Genomic DNA, 22,470 nt, shown 5'->3' on the forward strand with positions numbered 1-22,470 from the left:
GCTAAGTAATCAAAGCCTTATTAACTACTGTTGCCCTCCAGCCATTGAGGATGCGAAAGCATTGCTCCTTTGTAGCATTCAAATCTAGTGAATTGCTATGTAATATTGCCAGAAAGAGTGTATTTTTGTGTGTCCTTGTGTATGATTGGATCCTTGCAAATTTCTTTTAATTAGCAAAATAGAGCTGCTGCCCCCAATAATGAGACCATGTGTCCAGAGCGGGATGAATTGTGGAGCCAAGTTATTTTGCTCCTGAGACTGTCCTAATATGGACCAGTAGCTCAGAGGAGAAAGCTAGAACATGTAACATACAAGTCAGTCCTTTGGAGTTGCAATGAACTGGGGAGTTTGATCAGTGGTCACAGTCAGGGGTCGTGTTCATTAGGACACGCAACAGAAAACATTTTAAAATGTTTGGCAACAGAGAATGAAAATGACTGATTCTGAATGGACCCTTCCAGAAGTCCCTTCCAGTTTCAGTCCGTTCTCTTTCCCTCTTCAGGCCATGGCGATAATGGTGACTCCATGGTCACGTCCCATGAGATGGGCCTTACGTGCAGCCAGCATTAGCAGCAGGCCTGCGGTCACCTCCAGGCTGAAGGAGAGACAGGCCATACCCAACGACCAGCCATAGGACACATGGACGCTGGCCAGAATCTCAGGTTCCAACAGTTCCCGAGCCCGTTGGCAGTAGCTGACGTAAACACTCAACCCGGAGAGGGTGAAGAGACCTGGATGGATACAGACAGATAGTCAAAGTTTGGCCGGGATTCAACCAAAGGCACATTATAGAGCAGCACACTAGACAGCTGACAATACACTTTTTAAAGTTAATTTACGTTCTTGCCATCATCTGCAGTATTTACCATGAATGCGACCTCCACCAAAAGCTGTCTAGTTCGCTGTTCTGGAACGTGCATTGGATTGAATCCAAGTTACTCAAATACAGTGAGTGATCAAGTATTTCCTTCATTGTTCTAATTATAGATTGACTCTTGGGAGTTTCCGGCGTTGATATCTAGTTATAATTGATCATGATTCTGTTGGATGCATAAAAAAGCATTGGAGAAGATCTGAGGTCCCTCCCCTCGGAGCATCTCTTCCAATGGGTTTCAAGAGGAGGTGAGGTGAGAGGATTGTGGGAAAAGACGTTTGAGATCCGCTAGAGGTATTAGCACACAGCTGTCATGCAACACAATGTACAAGGTTATCTAGTGGGTCTTGACCTCAGAGTTGTAAGTATCAGTATTCTGACCTTCTGGTCAGTGCATTCAACTACGGTTGGCAAGAAAAACACAGTAAGTGTGACAGACATCACTGTGCTTGCTTAGCTTAACCACTTCATCCCTAACAAGCTCACCCCAAGACTAGAACCCTGGACAACTGCCTCACAAACACACCTGACCGCCCTCCTTGATCACGTCTTAGCCAACTCACCCCAAGACTAGAACCCTGGACAACTGCCTCACAAACACACCTGACCGCCCTCCTTGATCACGTCTTAGCCAACTCACCCCAAGACTAGAACCCTGGACAACTGCCTCACAAACACACCTGACCGCCCTCCTTGATAACGTCTTAGCCAACTCACCCCGAGACTAGAACCCTGGACCACTGCCTCACAAACACAAATGACCGCCCTCAATGATAACGTCTTAGCCAACTCACCCCGAGACTAGAACCCTGGACCACTGCCTCACAAACACAAATGACCGCCCTCCTTGATCACGTCTTAGCCAACTACACTAGTGAATAGCTATAAATTCAGCAGTGTGGCTAGAGGCACTTCAAGCTGGGGAGTGAGGTTACAAATCCATGGGCCAATATACCTCTGTTCAAAAGTAGTGTACTATGTAGGGAATAGGGTGCCTTCTGGTACACAGTCTGTTTACATCCTCATCATGTTCTTTATCTTTAGTTCAAATCAAATCTAACTTTATTTGTCACATGCGCCGAATACAACAAGTGTAGACCTTACCGTTGTTGGATTCGACATTTTGAACATTGATAGAGAAAGAGAAAGACAGATAGCTGTGGAATGTGTTGGAATGTGTTGGGGGACGGGAGCAGAGCACCGTGTTGATACAGGGGAGACAGATGGACATCTGTGGATTAGGTGAAGGAGGGGTTGAGGTGAGGAGGTGAGGAGAAGTGTTGGGTTGACTGAATACAGCTGTACAGAACCTTTGGGAATAATTAAAATTTGGTTAAAGCTTCTCTAGTGTCTGTGAGTTATTTACTCTGGAAAATAAGAACCTAACACCGTGAAATGCTTACTTACAAGCCCTTAACCAACAGTGCAGTTCAAGACGAGTTAAGAAAATATTTACCAAATATACTAATACATAATATTATATATACATAATATACATAATATACATACATAATAAACTATATACATAATATACATACATAATAAACAGCGAGTAGCAGAAGTGTACAAAACAAATGGAGGGGGGGGGGTGTGTCAATGTAAATAGTCCAGTGGCCATTTGACTAATTGTTCAAGAGTCTTATGGCTTGGGGGTAGAAGCTGTTTAGAAGCCTCTTGGTCCCAGACTTGGTGCTCCGGTACTGCTTGCCGTGCGGTAGCAGAGAGAACAGTCTATGACTTGGGTGACTGGAGTCTCAGACAATTTTTTGGGCCTTCCTCTGACACCGCCTGGTATAGAGGTCCTGGATGGCTGGAAGCTTGGACCCAGTGTTGTACTGGGCCGTACGCACTACCCTCTGTAGCGCTTTACGGTCAAATGCCAAGAAGTTGCCATACCAGGCGGTGATGCAACCGGTCAGGATGCTCTCGATGGTGCAGCTGTAAATGCAATACATGAAACAACTAGTCCATTGTAAATGCAATACATGAAACAACTAGTCCAATGTCATAATGACTTTAACACACAGACAAAAAAGATCTATTGTATAGTTTGTGAAATTAATTCACAAACAGCAATAATGATAGATGATTATATTTAGATCTTTGAACTGTGTGGCATTTACACACGAACAAAGAACAGACATTCAAGGGATACAAAAAGCTATAATGATTGTCAATTTACAAACATCTGTGCCCCTTATTAGAATAGCCTGGCTTTTTAAATACCCATCTAAATTCCAGACTTGATCTAATTTCACGCTCAGCTCAGAGCCCTAATTACCTGGACTATGAGCTGAATAATCAAGCAGAGGGAGGTGTTTTCTGAAAACGTCTAACAGATCATAACCTGAACACGTCACAAGGTGTTAAAGGGCAATCCGTGATTGGTACATCCATGATTTTGACTTTTTTCTTTTTCAAAACTATTTGTATAGTTTTTTTTCCACAGTTACAGTGCAAACAGTAGTTGAATTATAATACACATACAACATACATTAAAATACAACATGGGAACAAAAACATGTTTGTATTTCTGATAGACTGTATAGACATTGAATAACTTACAGAAGCCTCATTGCTCTCTTAAAGTCTATGTTCACTCTACCTTTTATTTATTTATTTTTATTTAACCTACTTGAATATAATATATGTAAACTATGTGTAAACTGTCTTTCTCTAAATGTTATCCCTAGCAGCACCATATCACCAAGTACAATTCTGAGCATGTGAATCTAAATGTGCCTTGCGAATTAAGGTGATTCTGATTCTGAGGTTAGTTTAACTGTCGTACCCCATCAGAACCCAAAATATGAGCTTGTTTTACTCCATTGTTTGTAAATAGTGTAAATGTAAACAACCACTATATGGCCTCTAAACATGGTTCTAACTAGACGTTTGAGCTCATGGATGGTCAGTCATTACATCCATAGCTCTCTCTATGAATGTGACAGTGGTTACATTTCTCCAGCCCCATCCCTGAGACGTTTACCCAAACAACCAATCCTGGACTTACCCTTTAAATACAAGGGGTGGAGGCTGTACCTAATTTGTAAATATGATTAACATTAATTAATTCATGCAGCGCCTTTGAGAGTGAATTAGGGCCAATTACACTGATGTTCTGCTAACAAGGAAGCAGTAGACGTGCGTTTGTTACTAATGTGGCCTTGGAAGAGATTATACATTTTGATGGACCACTTCCTCTGTACACAACTAAAATATGTTGTTGCAACATGAATCTTATTGAAGCATACTTAGGTTATGTAGCCTCCTTAGATTTGGTCATGACACTTCTCAAGATTCAAAACTCTTCAGATTATGAAAAACATTGGTCTGAAATACAATGATGCAAATAGATATACTTGTCAGTCACAAGAGAATGTCATGGCCCTGAGGGAGAAGTCTGACACACAGAAACATGAGCTGGCCTGTGTGTCCCTAATACATGTAAGCCTGTCTGTTTATCCGTAATAAACCTCAAAGGTCATTGCAGACATCCAAGTGTTTCTTTTTCTTTGATTCTGGGAAAGTCATTATGTGAAGTGTCCTTCCTGTCCTGGGGGGTCATGTTAAATGTCCTGGGGGGTCATGTTAAATGTCCTGGGGGGTCATGTTAAATGTCCTGGGGGGTCATGTTAAATGTATATTTACAGAGCCTTCAGAAAGTATTTACACCCTTTTACTGTTTCCAAATGTTGTTGTATTGCAGCCTGAACTTAAAATGGATTACATTGAGATTTTTGCTCACTGGCCTACACACAATAGCCCATCATTTCAAAATGGAAATATGTTTTTCTACATGTTTACCAATGAATTAAAAATGAAAAGCTTAAATGTATTGTGTCAATAAGTACTAAACCCCTTTGTTATGGCAAGCCTAAATACCTTCTGAAGTAAAAAATGTTCTTTAGAAGTCACATAATAAATTACATGGACTCACTCTGTGTGCAATAATAGTGTTTAACATGAATTTCAAACACAGATTCAACTACAAAGACCACAGAGATTTCCAATACCAAGCAAAGAAGGACACCTATTGGTAGATGGATTTAAAAAAATACACTGGATGGTGAATCAATGCACTCAATCACTACAAAGATACAGGCTTCCTTCCTAACTCAGTTGCCAGAGAGGAAGGAAACCGCTCTGGGATTTCACCATGAGGCCAATGGTGACATTAAAACAGTTGCATAGTTTAATGGCTGTGATAGAAGAAAACTGAGAATGCATCAACAACATTGTAGTTACTTCACAATACTAACCTAATTGGCAGAGCGAAAAGACGGAAGCATGTACAGAATAAATATATTCCAAAAAATGTATCCTGTTTGCAACAAGGCAATAAAGTAAATGCTGCAAAAAAATGTGGCCAAGCAATTACCTTTTTGTCCTGAATGCAAAGTGCTATGTTTGGGACAAATCCAATACAACACATTACTGAGTACCACTCTCCATATTTTAAAGCATAGTGATGGTTGCATCATGTTATGGGTATGCTTGTAATTGCTTTGGACTGGGGAGTTTTTCAGGATAAAAAGAAACAGAATGGAGCTAAGTGCAGGCGAAATCCTAGAGGAAAACTTGGTTCAGTCTGCTTTCCACCAGACACTGGGAGATTAATTCACCTTTCAGCAGAACAATAACCTAAAACACAAGGCCAAATCTAAACTGGAGTTGCTTACCAAAAAGATAGTGAATGTTCATGTGGCCGAGTTACAGTTTTGACTTATATATATATATTTTTTCACCTTTATTTAACCAGGTAGGCTAGTTGAGAACAAGTTCTCATTTGCAACTGCGACCAGGTCAAGATAAAGCAAAGCAGTTCGACACATACAACAACACAGAGTTACACATGGAATAAACAAATATACAATCAATAATACAGTAGAAAAATGTATATACTTCATGTGCAAATGAGGTAGGATAAGAGAGGTAAGGCAATAAATAGGCCATGGTGGCGAAGTAATTACAATATAATTAAACACTGGAATGGTAGGATGTGCAGAAGATGAATGTGCAAGTAGAGATACTGAGGTGCAAAGGAGCAAGATAAATGAATACAGTATGGGGATGAGGTAGATTGGATGGGCTATTTACAGATGAGCTATGTACAGGTGCAGTGATCTGTGAGCTGCTCTGACAGTTTAAAGCTAGTGAGGGAGGTAAGAGTCTCCAGCTTCAGAGATTTTTGCAGTTCGTTCCAGTGAGATATACCTGCTGGAGCGCGTGCTACTGGTGGGTGCTGCTATGGTGACCAGTGAGCTGAGATAAGGCGGGGCTTTACCTAGCGGAGACTTGTAGATGAAAAGTAGCCAGTGGGTTTGGCGACGAGTATGAAGCGAGGGCCAGCCAACGAGATTATACAGGTCGCAGTGGTGGGTAGTATATGGGGCTTTGGTGACAAAACGGATGGCACTGTGATAGACTGCATCCAATTTGTTGAGTAGAGTGTTGGAGGTTATATTGTAAATGACATCGCCAAAGTCGAGGATTGGTAGGATGGTCAGTTTTACGGGGGTATGTTGGCAGCATGAGTGAAGGAGGCTTTGTTGCAAAATAAGAAGCTGGTTCTAGATTTAATTTTGGATTGGAGATGTTTAATGTGAGTCTGGAAGGAGAGTTTACAGTCTAACCAGACACCTAGGTATTTGTAGTTGTCAATATATTCTAAGTCAGAACCGTTCAGAGTAGTGATGGTGGATGGGCGAGCAGGTGCGGGCAGTGATCGGTTGAAGAGTATGCATTTAGTTTTACTTGCATTAAAGAGCAGTTGGAGGCCATGGAAGGAGAGTTGTATGATATTGAAGCTTGAAAATGAAAATGATAAAATGAAATGAAAATTGTTGTCTAGCAATGATCAACAATCAATTTGAAGAATTTTAAAGGTATTATTTGGACAAATTGTAGTACAATCTAGGTGTGGAAAGCTCTTAGAGCAGTGGTTCTTAACCTGGGTTCGATCGAACCCCAGGGGTGAGTCAGTGAGTCAGTCTCAGGGGTTCGGCGGAGGTCAAGACACACATCCGACTCATATGATTCGTGATGACACGCCCCGCTTGGCCATCATTGGCTGCAGGTGATCACGCTGCATCGCTTGGCCTATCTGTGCTGCAGGGAATTTGGTGCGCTCAGTAGTCGACTTGTGACTGTCGTGATGGTATGTCTTGTGATTTCTTTCTTAATATTTGAATCCCTTCATACTTACTATGTCGAGCAAAAAAAGAAAGTGGTCGGACGAATTTGTACAATATGGATTCACATGTATAACGGAACGTGATGGGAGTCAGTGTCCTAACTGCATGATTTGCAATGCCAAGTTGAGCAATTCTAGTCTAGCACCGGCAAAACTAAGAGAACACTTCCTTAAGCTGCATGGCGATGGAAAATACAAGAACACAACGCTCGCTGAATTCAAAGTAAAGAGAGACAGATTCGATGAAAAGGCTACTCTGCCTGTTCTCGGCTTTGTACCCATCAACAAACCGATCCTCACAGCATCGTACGAAGTTGCTTACCTGATCGCAAAGCAGGGCAAACCACACACCATTGATGAAACACTCATAAAACCAGCTGTGTTGAATGAAGATGGCGAATATCATGCTGGGAAAAGAGGCTGAAGTTAAATTATCCCAAATTCCTCTTTCAAATGACACCATCAGCGACAGAATAGAGGACGTGAGCAAAGACATCTTGGCTCAAGTAGTTGTAGATCTGATTTCAAGCCTGGCAAATTTCAGCCTTCAACTCAACGAGAACACAGACGTTTCCAATCTAAGCCAGTTTGCTGTATTCGTGCGCTATGTGAAAGACGACGTGATAAAGGACGTTTTTTTATTTTGTAAGCCTCTTACAACAACAACTAACAACTACTTCTTCAAAGACAACAATCTTTGGTGGGATATGGTTTCTGCAGTTTGTTCGGATGGAGGTCCAGTCATGCTGGGAAGAAAGTCTGGTTTTGGTGCGCTAGTGAAAGCCGATGCACCAATTGTATTCTGCACAGACATGCGTTGGCAACAAAAACCTTGCCTCCAAAACTGGTAGAAGTATTACAAATTGTAGTGGAATGCGTGAACTATGTGCGAACTAGTGCTCTGAGGCACCGCATCTTCAGTGAGCTGTGTAAAGAAATGGGCTCTGAATTCGAGGTACTTCTGTACCATTCTAACGTTCGGTAGTTAACCCGGGGACCGGTGCGGAATCGTGTTTTTGCCGTGCGTGTGGAGTTAGCCCTGTTTTTGCAAGAGCACCAACATTGTCATGCAGATTGCTTCAAAAATTCTGAGTTCATTCTCATTTTAGCGTACATGGCCGATATCTTTGCAGCTCTCAATCATCTCAATCAAAAGATGCAGGGCGGTGGAGTCAACATCATCGAAGCGGAGGAAAACCGGAAGGCTTTTCAAAAAAAGCTACCGTTATGGAAACGACGAACAGAGAACGATAATGTTATATAAATATTCATACACATAGCTCATATAAACAAAGACATTCCGTCGTAAGAACACATACACCCAGCCATAAGACTGACCCCCTCTTCCTTATATAAACACACATCTCATCTCCCTCTAACTGGCCGGTCCCAAGAGCAAAGAACTTTTGCTGTGCACCAATGGGGCCCGCTCTGGCTAGAGCAAGGCCCGCCTCCAACCCTCCGACCAGTCAAGAAGACCGAAACGACAAGACTCCACCTACTTTATTCTATGTATAAAAATGTATGTAACCATTGTATAGGCCTCTTTTTCACCTGGCTCCTTGCCGAGTTATGTGAACTAGGTCCGTGCACGTAAAACTGCGGGACAAGATATCTCTGACTCATTAAAACTGTCTTTCGTTACAACTGAAATCCACTCTGTCCAGCGTCCGTGATTTGGTCTCAACTCTCCAGTATTTGAACACTAACAGAATTGGTAGCAGAGGATGGTTGTTCTTGAATTCGATCTATTATAAGTTAGTGTGAGAGGACGAGACTGATCACGGCTAAAAAATCAGACGGAAGAGTGACTTCCCCAGCCATTCATCTTGCCTCAGGAAATCTGATCGGAGCGCTCTATATAAAGGTGAGCAGAGCCCGTTATATCGAAATCTGCATATTGTATTATAGCCTAAACCAAATTTTGATCAGAAAGTACTGGGCGTGAGTATGAATCGGTGCCCAAATTTTTTACATAAGAACCTAAGACATTGATCGGGGAGATCTTGTTTTGCTCGTTTTTATTTTTTATTTGTATTTTTATTTTTTATCAATTGGCCTATTATTAGAAGTGTAGTATGTAAAAGCATGAAAAAGTTCCTATTAAATAAGTGCTTACTGTTTAATTGGTTGTGTTTAGAAGTGTAGTATGCACGTAGAAGTTCCTATTGAATAAGTTCTAAACTGTTTAATTGGTTGTGTTTAGAGATTTAGTTAATTAATAGATCGACTGAATCTGCATGTAAAAGATCCTATTGAATGAGTTGTAAACTGTTTAATTGGTTATGTTAGAGGTGTAGTCGAATAGATATAGGATATGTAAGTTTGGCCTTCCACTAGACAGAGATCGGGAATGATGTGGCTATTGCACATCAAACAATAAACATAAGATGAACCAGAGTTGACATTCCATGATTTGGAGATGGGGGAAATTAAATTGAAAGAAACGTTTGTCGCGGAGTAGGTTGGGATACGTAACTGGGCTATTATGCACACGTGCTGAAAGACAAAGCCACCTTAGTATCGAATGGCCGTGCAACTTTGACAGCAGCCGGGCTGGAATACTGATTTTCGTTTTTTTCATTCCTGTTGATATTGCCTAAAGTTTAAAATTATTCTGACAATTGCTATAGAATCGCTGGAATTTACTGATATAAGTTCATAAAGGAACTTACTGAATTGTTTCTAGGAAGTATTTAAATAAGCCGCCGAGCTTAGTACAGACTTTGTTTTACAGACGCTAAAAGCTACACACTGATTTTGGGGTTTTTTCTATTCTATCCATATTTCCTAAATATATAGAATTATTCTGACAATTGCTATAGAATCGCTCGAATTTACTGATATAAGTTCATAAAGGAATTTACTGAATTGTTTACAGAAAGTATTTAAATAATTCACTGAACAACTCTTAGTTGTCTAGAAATTCTATCTATATTTCCTAAAGAGCTAGAATTACTCTGAAAATTGTTATAGAACCGCATATATTCACTGATATATTGTTCCAAAAGGAAATCGCAGAATCATTTATAGAAAATACCTAAACGAATCGCTGAACAAATTCAAATAAAATACCGGTGAAATACACACGTGGCGGGCGTCACATACTGATAACCCCCTTTGTCTCGACCAGGGACAGGCTAAGCATACAACGATAGAAATAAACACCACATAGTAAGGATTGAATATACCTAAATAACGCATTATACACATTATCAGACGACTTAGATAAAATGTCTGCAGCCATCACGCCCAAACAAATGATTGCAGTAGAAACTCAAGACCAAGGGGAGCAGCCAGATAACACTCAGATCGTGGCACAGACTGTCTCTCAGATGATCCAACAGCAGGCAGCCCCACCACCCCATTACCCTCCCCCACAGCGGTATATCCTGCAACGGCAACGGGCTCAACGAGGCCCCTACACTGGACCATACAGAGGGGGAAACTACCAGTGGTATAACTGCGGAATTCCCGGTCACCATGCCAGATATTGCACGAAACCACTCTCCCCGCAGCAACAGCAATGGAGAGAAAGAGGAAGAGGACGTGGAGGGGCACCAGGAAGAGGAAGAGGACCCTCTCCTAGACACATGCAGCAGGAGCAGCAAGATTACAACCAACCCTCCCACTTCAACACCTGATCACCCAGTAAGAATGATGAGGATGCCACTCCTGCCGATGACCACACTGTCTGAAGCCCAAGAAGTGTACTGGCTAAAATGCCTACCCACAGGGCCTGCCACCCCTCACATCCAGTTTAAGTTCAACCAACTGAAAGCTCAAATCTACACTCTGCACCCATATAAGACTCCCCAAGCTGAGATCCATTGCACACTCAATGCAACAGAAACTGATGACTGCCTCTACACTGCAGACTGGGACGAAGACATGATGCACCTGACCCCACCTATCAGGTGTTGTACCATTGGGTGTGGCCCAGAGGGGGTGGCAGCACCGGTCATCCTACGATCAAGGAACCTCCATGCACCCCTGGCCTGGACGGCTGAAGCATCAACAGCCATAGCACTCCTGAAAACAGATCTATCAGCGGCAGCAGCTCTGACTGCACCTGACTACAAGAACAAGTTCCATTTGGATGTTTCTGAAAGGGAAGGATTCACCTCATCCGTCCTATTCCAGAAACAAGAGGGGGAGAGAAGGGTCTTGATGTACTACTCTTCAAACTTGACCACATTGAGGTAGGACAGTCAACATGCTCCAGATACGTTGCTGCAGTAGCAAAAGCTATTGAAAAAACAGCTCACCTCGTGATGGCACCCTTCAATCAGCCATCATCCCTCAACCAGCATCGGCCAAATTAGCTGAAATCATCGGATTGACGCAGGTCCTCATCAGAGGAAAAGGAAAGACTGAATATCTATACAGACTCAGCCCATGCCCATGAAGCAGGCCACACTGATGGACCCAGAACTTTTATGAGAAACACATGGCCACACACACGAAGGCAAACTAAAGACCCTCCAAAAAGGCCTCGCACATCTGGTGGCACCCTCACATAAAAAATATGACTGACTTATTTTATGACGATGATTTATTTTGTGACGAATGCAATGGTTGTGACAGACACAACCCAAAGAAACCATATCAAACACCAATGGGCTCATACGTAATACCTAATGCATGTTTTCAGGATATTAGTATAGACTACACCGACATGGGCCCCGAAAATTTATCTAAAGGCAAACTCTATCTCCTAGTCATAGTAGATAGGTTCTCCAAATGGGTAGAGGCAATAATAACAAAAGGGGAGGATGCTAGGTCAGTCTTTAAGTGGCTACAAACCAAACTAATACCCAGGTATGGCATCCCAAGACAAATCAAATTTGACAAATGGCTCACATTTAACAAACACCTGAGACAGGTGGAAGAAAGATTTGGCATAACCCACAGATTTGGATCTGTGTACAGGCCCCAATCCCAAAATCTGGTGGAACGTCAAACCAAAAGCTAAGATAGCTTTGGGATAATGACTGGTAGAGTCATGCATGGTCCACCAAGGGAGGGAGGTCATATGCCCGCCCTTGATGTACAACAAATTGTAATGTCTAATTATGTGAAAAAACTGACGGTTCTCTCTGCAGCACTCTCTACCCAGGTTCACAAGGTCCAGGAGGGGGAGCTGCCGGGGGACACGCCACTACTGAAGGTAAAGGTTGGTGACGGGGTGAGGGTTACAGTCCACAAGAGAAAGTGGCTGGAACCCAGGTGGACTGGACCGTACGAAGTGAAGGAGGTTACTTCACACTCAGTCCAGGTCAAAGGTAAATCAGGCACACCTTGACACCGCCTTACACATTGCACCCCAGCCCCAATTCCTTCTAGAACACTGACTGAAGTCAGAGCTGATTTGAGCGGCCTAAATTCGATTCCAAATGAAGACACTCCTTCCTCAGGTGATGCGGCATCAAACTCCGCCTCCCCTGAGAAGGGAACCTCGCCCAGTTAGAGGGAAATTTCTCCCTCTCTGGGTGAGGCTGGGGATATCTGGTCCCTTATTTGTGATATTCATACTGATATTTGGAGTAACCCTAGGACTCTCACATGGTTAATTGAACAACTATTTCACCCTGCCACATCACATACACCAACCCCTACACATGTCCCTAACTCCTTTCCTGATATCACTCCCTCCAATCACTCCCGTCCCAAACGTAGCACTACACCTACAGACCCACCATGCAAACCAGACAAGGTTAGGAGCACCACCTTATGTATACCCACGATTGCAACCGCCACCTTTCTGCTATAGTTTTCACGTCTAATAGACGTGAAGAGGGGGATTTGTTATATAAATATTCATACACATAGCTCATATAAACAAAGACATTCCGTCGTAAGAACACATACACCCAGCCATAAGACTGACCCCCTCTTCCTTATATAAACACACATCTCATCTCCCTCTAACTGGCCGGTCCCAAGAGCAAAGAACTTTTGCTGTGCACCAATGGGGCCCGCTCTGGCTAGAGCAAGGCCCGCCTCCAACCCTCCGACCAGTCAAGAAGACCGAAACGACAAGACTCCACCTACTTTATTCTATGTATAAAAATGTATGTAACCATTGTATAGGCCTCTTTTTCACCTGGCTCCTTGCCGAGTTATGTGAACTAGGTCCGTGCACGTAAAACTGCGGGACAAGATATCTCTGACTCATTAAAACTGTCTTTCGTTACAACTGAAATCCACTCTGTCCAGCGTCCGTGATTTGGTCTCAACTCTCCAGTATTTGAACACTAACAATAACTTCGCAAACTTTCCACTGCTGGACGACTGTGTAAGTAAGATCGAAGCTGTATCTGGAATCGGAGAAATTTCTGTACCCGCGGAACTGAAGCAAGCAATTGCCACGCACTTAGATGAGCTTGCAAAGTCTCTCGACGGATACTTCCCTACAAGAGAGTCATATCCAGCATGGGTGAGACAGCCATTCACGTTTAGTGTTGAGACAACAGATACCTCGATGAAATCAACAAATGGTAACGTACCCTGTTATTGCTAAGAAAGCTCTGGAGATTTTCATGCCGTTTGTTACAACATATCTTTGCGAGCAATCCTTTTCGAGGATGCTGGACATAAAAACGAAGAAAAGGAACAGACTTTTTTGCAAAAATGACATGAGAGTGGCACTTGCCAAGGTGAAGCCGCGCATTTCTGAACTGGTCTCTGAAGGGCAACAGCAGAAGTCACACTGATTTGCAGTAAATATTCATTATTATGTTTTTGTGTGAAAATCAGGTTAAGAACCACTGCCATAGAGAATTACCCAGAAAGACTGACAGCTGTAATCGCTGCCAAAAAGTGATTCTAAAATGTGTTGATTCAGGGGTGTGAATACTTATCTCATTTGATATTTCTGTATTTGATTTTCAATGAATTAGCAAACATGTCTAAAACCATGTTTTCACTTGGTTAGGTATTGTGTGTAGATGGATGAGAGAGAAAAAACAATACATGTTTGATGTGTTTGATATCGTTCCTTGTATTCCATTCCAGCCAATACAATGAGCCCATCTTCCTATAGCTCCTCCCACCAGACGCCACTGATCTATATATACTGTAAGAACCAATTTCCTGTGGCTAAGAGTGTGTAGCACACCTCAATAGTGTTTGTGACACAACAAACACAAAAAAGGGTTCGGTAAAATTCTCAAATGTTCACCTTATTTCAATTTATGTAACACAGGAATGAAAGTATTGTGTGTAGAGAATCGTTGCACCATCTAAACCTGTGATTTATATTTTTAATAGCCAAACATATCATATCTGACTAAGTGTTTCATACTGATGTACAAAACTTAAAGTACAAAGAAGAAAAAAAGAAACTGAGGGAAAGCATATAAATATGACACATAGAACGGATCTACAGCTCATCAGATTTGCTTTCAATTAAAAAGACAGATCTGTAACTTGCATTTCTATCTGAAATCCGTCGGCTCTTATACAAAACGACATAGCGGACCTATTCAGATTATGAAAGGCGTTGGTTGTAAATGCACTGATGCAAACAAATTGAATGGAATAGAATGTTGAGGCTCTAAGAAAAGTGTCTAACCCAGAAACATAAGCCTGTGTGTTACCCTGATAACGCAGAAACATAAGCCTGTGTGTTACCCTGATAACGCTGAAACATAAGCCTGTGTGTTACCCTGATAATGCTGAAACATAAGCCTGTGTGTTACCCTGATAACGCTGAAATAAAGCCTGTGTGTTACCCTGATAACACTGAAACATAAGCCTGTGTGTTACCCTGATAACGCAGAAACATAAGCCTGTGTGTTACCCTGATAACGCAGAAACATAAGCCTGTGTGTTACCCTGATAACGCTGAAATAAAGCCTGTGTGTTACCCTGATAACACTGAAACATAAGCCTGTGTGTTACCCTGATAACGCAGAAACATAAGCCTGTGTGTTACCCTGATAACGCAGAAACATAAGCCTGTGTGTTACCCTGATAACACTGAAACATAAGCCTGTGTGTTACCCTGATAATGCTGAAACATAAGCCTGTGTGTTACCCTGATAACGCAGAAACATAAGCCTGTGTGTTACCCTGATAACGCTGAAACATAAGCCTGTGTGTTACCCTGATAACGCAGAAACATAAGCCTGTGTGTTACCCTGATAACACTGAAACATAAGCCTGTGTGTTACCCTGATAACGCTGAAACATAAGCCTGTGTGTTACCCTGATAACCCAGAAACATAAGCCTGTGTGTTACCCTGATAACACTGAAACATAAGCCTGTGTGTTACCCTGATAACGCAGAAACATAAGCCTGTGTGTTACCCTGATAACGCTGAAAGATCATAGCTGACATTGCTCTCAGTGCTCTCTGTTGAATACAATTTATTTGTGAGTTTTAGACAGCGTTTCATTGTGGGTAGGAGTGTTTGAGGGTTTTAGACAACTTTTCATTGTGGGTAAGAGTGTTTGTGGATTTGAGACATTTCTTTGTGGGTAAGAGTGTTTGTGGATTTGAGACATTTCCTTGTGGGAAAGAGTGTTTGTGGATTTTAGACATTTCCTTGTGGGTAATAGTGTTTGTGGGTTTTAGACAACGTTTCGTTGTGGGTAATAGTGTTTGTGGGTTTTAGACAACGTTTCATTGTTGGTAATAGTGTTTGTGGGTTATAGACAACGTTTCATTGTGGGTAATAGTATTTGTGGGTTTTAGACAACGTTTCATTGTGGGTAAGAGTATTTGTGGGTTTTAGACAACGTTTCATTGTGGGTAAGAGTGTTTGTGGGTTTTAGACAACGTTTCATTGTGGGTAAGAGTATTTGTGGGTTTTAGACAACGTTTCATTGTGGGTAATAGTGTTTGTGGGTTATAGACAACGTTTCATTGTGGGTAATAGTGTTTGTGGGTTTTAGACACAGTTTCATTGTGGGTAATAGTGTTTGTGGGTTTTAGACACAGTTTCATTGTGGGTAAGAGTGTTTGTGGGTTTTAGACACAGTTTCATTGTGGGTAAGAGTGTTTGTGGGTTTTAGACAACGTTTCATTGTGGGTAAGACTGTTTGTGGGTTTTAGACACTGTTTCATTGTGGGTAATAGTGTTTGTGGGTTTTAGACACTGTTTCATTGTGGGTAAGAGTATTTGTAGCAGCCCTCAAAGGTGTTTGTCACAAACATTCCCATGAGAGACTGGACAGGCACAAAAACCATACAAGACCAAAGATCTGATTGATTGGAAACAATGTATTGTAATGTGTGTGTTTGGGCATGTTAGCCAATGACCAGGCCCTATGGTAATAATCATTTGTGACTGAGAAAAGCAACAACTCCATGTCCTGAGGGTGATGTTCTCATGTCAATACTAGCACAACACTTACAATGGATGCCCAATACACTGCGTCATAGTTCATGAACTATGAATACTAAGTGGGATGCTAGTGTGGATATTATAACAGAGACAGATCTGACTCTAGAACAGATCTAGCTCTAGAACTGACTCTAGAACAGATCTGACTAGAATAGATCCAGCTCTAGAACTGACTAAAACACATCTGGCTCTAGAACAGATCTAGCTCTGGAACTGACTCTAGAACAGATATGACTAGAATAGATCCAGCTCTAGAACTGACTAAAACACATCTGGCTCTAGAACAGATCTAGCTCTGGAACTGACTCTAGAACAGATATGACTAGAATAGATCCAGCTCTAGAACTGACTCTAAAATATATCTGTCTCTAGAACAGTTCTAATGTCCAGTGTCCTCTGTTCTAATATCCCCCCTAGCTTCCCACTGAGCCAGACTGTTTTAGGGTCTGTTGGGAGACTGGCATAATGAGAATTTGAGTAAAGTCAGATGTGAGCACAGGTGTGGGCTCAGGAGATGGTAGGGCTATTACTACGGTAAACAGGAGGGAGATGACTACAGTACGTGGTGCTCATACTGAACAGCCTCTCCCTCTGGAGGACGGGAGGTTGTTGTGGTGGACAGCAGGGCCACAAGCAGGAAAACAAATGTTGATTGATGTACACTGAAAAACAAATCCACATGTATATCCACAATGGGCAACCAGTTTTTCCTGCAGGTAGACTCCTGCATGGACCAGAACAACACGTTATGCCCGCAAATGAAGACTAATGTGTCAAATGAAGTGCCTCTGTAGATTCTATTTCGGCTGTGGAATGTTGTTACTGGTTTCAAAGAGGATTACAATTGTTTTATTGATAAAAAAATAAAAACAGCTACCGAATCTCAGAGGAACAAACAGAAGGAGAGAGGTACACTATGAGTGAACAGCCTCTGTGTTTTATAGTCTTGGAATACAGTACTTCAAATTGGGTCACATTTACCATACTGTACGTAAAATGTCTCCACACATGACTGACTGTAAGTCGCTTTGGATGAAAGTGTCTGCTAAATGGCATATATTGTTATATTATTATATTATTATATTAAATATTATATTAGGACCTTGCCTTTCTCTAGCTTGTCATTACTTCCCACTCTAAAGCCAAATGTAGGAATTTTCAGAAAGCTCGGTCCTCAAGCTCAATTAAACCTATTTAATCTATTTCCTTTTGCATGGATACCCTTCATTCACCTTCTCCATAAGGACAGCCTTAAAATAGGCCCAGTGCAGGTGTTACGGATGTCACGTTGCTTTCACAGCGAGTACCACTTCCCCTTGATTCGTTCCAACGGTTTGAGCCACCCAAAGGATACCAAATGGACGGCTCCAACCACCACATTTCAAACTCTGTTACTTAGGCAGAGCCATTAGCTACCGTGGTGGTGGTGATGCAGTGTTCCTTTCATCCCATTAAGCAGCTCCTTACCTCCATTTAATGGTAGGCTGGTAGGGCTTTTCAGGGGTGTCCTATTAACAGCCGTACTCTTAGCTACCTGTAATAATGTCCAGGGGTGATCCAAGAGTTACCGAAATACACAGATTTAGATTCCATTTTATAAGGCTGTAACTGGAATGGGTGCTTTAGAGGAAATGATCATCCCAATATAAGGAGGAGGATTTCAACAGTTCTTATCATCCCAGAGTAAACATCTTCCTTTTTAGTTTGCATGCTTCATCCACAAGTAGGATTTTCCACTTGAACCAGGATTAAACGATGTTCCTTTAGGTTTGTGGCATTCAGCTAATCTTATAAATGATGTGATGGATGTTGTGTTGACTGGTTTCCTCCAGCAGGCTGCTCTCCAGCTGAACTCTGGACAAGCTAGCCTCCAGCGATAATCACGCAACCTGCCAGACTTCTCAAGGAAACTGTTACTCAGAGTGAGGTGAGGGATATTTGTCAATGGTCTATGTTCCTTATGGAGTGGTGTCGGAGATAGAACTGCATTGGAGCTGTCAAATCCGTGATCAGCTGGTCTTGAAATAATTGAAGCCACACCCACTCCACTCACATTAAACGTTCAGAATGAGAAAGTGAAGGCTATATAGAAGTAATGTTCAAATCAACGAAATAATGACGATTTTTCTCTTCCTAACTGAGGTGTACATTACATCTCACATTCCAGTGTTCGAACTTGTAAACAAGGCTGCATGGGATTTGTCTTAATGCTAAAGTAGATCTGACTGAATAGAGCTATACCTCCTACCACGTAGAAGACATAAACATCCAGCCCATACATGGCATCTATATTAGGACATTGTCAGTTGTCTCACCAAACTCCCTCAGTTGTTAGACCAAACTCCCTCAGTTGTCTGACCAAACTCCCTCAGATGTTAGACCAAACTCCCTCAGTTGTCTGACCAAACTCCCTCAGTTGTTAGACCAAACTCCCTCAGTTGTCTGACCAAACTCACTCAGTTGTTAGACCAAACTACCTCAGTTGTTAGACCAAACTCCCTCAGTTGTCTGACCAAACTCCCCCAGTTGTCTGTCCAAACTACCTCAGTTGTTAGACCAAACTCCCTCAGTTGTCTGACCAAACTCCCCCAGTTGTCTGTCCAAACTCCCTCAGTTGTTTGTCCAAACTCCCTCAGTTGTCTGTCCAAACTCCCTCAGTTGTTAGACCAAACTCCCTCAGTTTTCTGACCAAACTCCCCCAGTTGTCTGTCCAAACTCCCTCAGTTGTTAGACCAAACTCCCTCAGTTGTCTGTCCAAACTCCCTAAGTTGTCTGACCAAACTCCCTCAGTTGTTAGACCAAACTCCCTCAGTTGTTAGACCAAACTCCCTCAGTAGTCAGACCAAACTCCCGCAGTTGTTATACCTCAGTTGTTCAGACCAAACGTCCTTAGTTGTCTGACCAAACTCCCTCAGTTGTCAGACCAAACTCCCTCAGTTGTCAGACCAAACTCCCTCACTTGTCAGATCAAACTCCCTCACTTGTCAGACCAAACTCCCTCACTTGTCAGACCAAACTCCCTCTCCCTCAGTTGTCAGACCAAACTCCATCACTTGTCAGACCAAACTCCCTCACTTGTCAGACCAAACTCCCTCAGTTGTCAGACCAAACTCCATCACTTGTCAGAACAAACTCCCTCACTTGTCAGACCAAACTCCCTCACTTGTCAGACCAAACTCCCTCTCATTCACTTGTCAGACCAAACTCCCTCAGTTTTCAGACCAAACTCGCTCAGTTGTGAGAGTAGAGTAGTGCTTTATTGATCCGTACTTGGGAAATTGTTTTATCAGTCAACATCATCAATACATAACAATGACAAACATATGATCAAAAACACACATTAAGACAGATATGAAGGCACCTGCACCTTAGTAGCCATAAAAGACACAATCCAATTCAAGGAGTTACGAAATGCTGTTGTTTATCCTCCTCTGGGGAAACAAGCAACAACAACATTTATAAGAAGAAGACATCGTAAATCAGTTAATCATTGAAAAGCCTCATGGCTGTGGGTAAGAATGATCGTCTAAACCTCCCTGTGGAGCTTCTGGGCAGGATGAACCTGCTACTGTAGCTGCTCCTGCGCTTCATTCCCTGCTGTAGAGTGGGTGTGTGGCATTGTCCATGAGCTTGTGTGTCTTTGCTTGCAGCATTTTTATGAACCTGCTAGCCCAAACTATCTCAGTAGTTCAAACCTTCTCAGTAGTTCAAACTATCTCAGCAGTTCAAACTATCTCAGTAGTTCAAACTATCTCAGCAGTTCAAACTATCTCAGTAGTTCAAACTATCTCAGCAGTTCAAACTATCTCAGTAGTTCAAACTATCTCAGCAGTTCAAACTATCTCAGTAGTTCAAACTATCTCAGCAGTTCAAACTATCTCAGTAGTTCAAACTATCTCAGTAGTTCAAACTATCTCAGTAGTTCAAACTATCTCAGTAGTTCAAACTATCTCAGTAGTTCAAACTATCTCAGTAGTTCAAACTATGTCAGTAGTTCAAACTATCTCAGTAGTTCAAACTATCTCAGTAGTTCAAACTATCTCAGTAGTTCAAACTATCTCAGTAGTTCAAACTATCTCAGTAGTTCAAACTATCTCAGTAGTTCAAACTATCTCAGTAGTTCAAACTATGTCAGTAGTTCAAACTATGTCAGTAGTTCAAACTATCTCAGTAGTTCAAACTGTCAGTAGTTCAAACTATGTCAGTAGTTCAAACTATCTCAGTAGTTCGAATATGGATCCTGTAGATAGAATAAGCCCTTCTAATTTAGCTTGTTGATACCATTGAATTAAGCAGGACAAAAAAGCATGCCTTGGCAAGGTATGGTGTCATGCATTGGATTTTGGATTGACAACAGTCAGCATCGTTATGTTTGTGACACCAATGTAGGCCTATCTAATGTTATATTCTAGGATCAAATCAATTGGTGTAGTACACACTTTATCAGATGTTATAGTGGTTGTAATGAAATCCTTGTGTTACTGGCTCCTAACAGAGGAACAAAAAAAAACAAGTACACAAATAATAATAAAACACCGGGAACAAGAAATGATGAATGTTAGGACTAAACTAGTGAAATCATGAATGTTAGGACTAAACTAGTTAAATTATGAATGTTAGGACTAAACTAGTGAAATCATGAATGTTAAAACTAAACTAGTTATATCATGAATGTTAGGACTAAACTAGTTAAATGATGAATGTTAGGACTAAACTAGTTAAATGATGAATGTTAGGACGGATCTAGTTAAATTATGAATGTTAGAACTAATCTAGTTAATTTATAAATGTTAGGACTAAACTAGTTAAATGAGAATCCAGCATATTTATAAACCGTGTAGCAGTACATGGGACAGCAGCCTTGTCTGTGTGTGTGTGTGTTTGTGTGTGTGTGTGTGTGTGTGTGTGTGTGTGTGTGTGTCTGTGAGTGTGTGTGTCTGTGAGTGTGTGTGTCTGTGAGTGTGTGTGTATGTGCGTGTGTTTGTGAGTATGGGCGTACGCATGTGTGTGAGTACAGGAGTCTGTGTGTGTATGAGGTGTGTGTCTGTGTGAGTTTGTGTGTGTGTGTGTGTTTTGTTTGAGTGAGTCTATCTTTGTCTCAAGTACAAGGTGTGCACATCCAGTACAAAGACAGAACAGATGGATCTCTGTAATGTCTGTAATATTGGACAGGTAGGAGAAAAATACTGGAAAATATAGTGCTTTGTGTTTTCATCACATTCACATTCACATCAAAAAAATATATAGTGCTTTGTGTTTTCATCACATTCACATTCACATCAACATTCATTCAAACCAGCCTGCTGCCTGAAGACCAGAGTGAAAAATAAGTAGCACTCGGAAGGTCTAGTTCAAACAGGCCCAGACTAAGTAATACCATAGCCCAGTAGAACTCTGAAGGCCTATTCAAACAGGCCCAGACTAAGTAATACCATAGCCCAGTAGAACTCTGAAGGCCTAGTTCAAACAGGCCCAGACTAAGTAATACCATAGCCCAGTAGAACTCTGAAGGCCTAGTTCAAACAGGCCCAGACTAAGTAATACCATAGCCCTGTAGAACTCCGAAGTCCTAGTTCAAACAGGCCCAGACTAAATAATACCATAGCCCTGTAGAACTCTGAAGTCCTAGTTCAAACAGGCCCAGACTAAATAATACCATAGCCCTGTAGAACTCTGAAGTCCTAGTTCAAACAGGCCCAGACTAAGTAATAGCACAGGGAAACAAACATCGGAAAAACAAGGTTGCTTATCAACTGTTTGGAAAAGTAGACTGGTTCAATCAGGTCAAAACAGCCCAGAAGACTCTGATATCCTGGTTCAATCAGGTCAAAACAGCCCAGAAGACTCTGATATCCTGGCTCAATCAGGTCAAAACAGCCCAGAAGACTCTGATATTCTGGCTCAATCAGGTCAAAACAGCCCAGAAGACTCTGATATCCTGGCTCAATCAGGTCAAAACAGCCCAGAAGACTCTGATATCCTGGCTCAATCATGTCAAAACAGCCAAGTAGACTCTGATATCCTGGTTAAATCAGGCAAAAACAGAC

The 22,470-nt window shown here is 41.8% G+C and overlaps 1 protein-coding gene across 1 annotated transcript in view; it reads right to left on the reverse strand.

Annotated features, from left to right (window-relative positions):
* Positions 1-498: 498 nt before the first annotated feature.
* LOC139424081 (transmembrane protein 235-like) overlaps positions 499-22,470 on the reverse strand; it is a 41,971-nt gene continuing 19,999 nt past the window's right edge. The window contains exon 4 of the mRNA XM_071175776.1: positions 499-731. Within this exon, the coding sequence (XP_071031877.1) occupies positions 499-731 (233 nt within the window). The remainder of the gene's footprint in view (positions 732-22,470) is intronic.

Source organism: Oncorhynchus clarkii, chromosome 13 (genome assembly GCF_045791955.1).
Source record: "Oncorhynchus clarkii lewisi isolate Uvic-CL-2024 chromosome 13, UVic_Ocla_1.0, whole genome shotgun sequence".
In the NCBI taxonomy this organism is placed as follows: domain Eukaryota; kingdom Metazoa; phylum Chordata; class Actinopteri; order Salmoniformes; family Salmonidae; genus Oncorhynchus; species Oncorhynchus clarkii.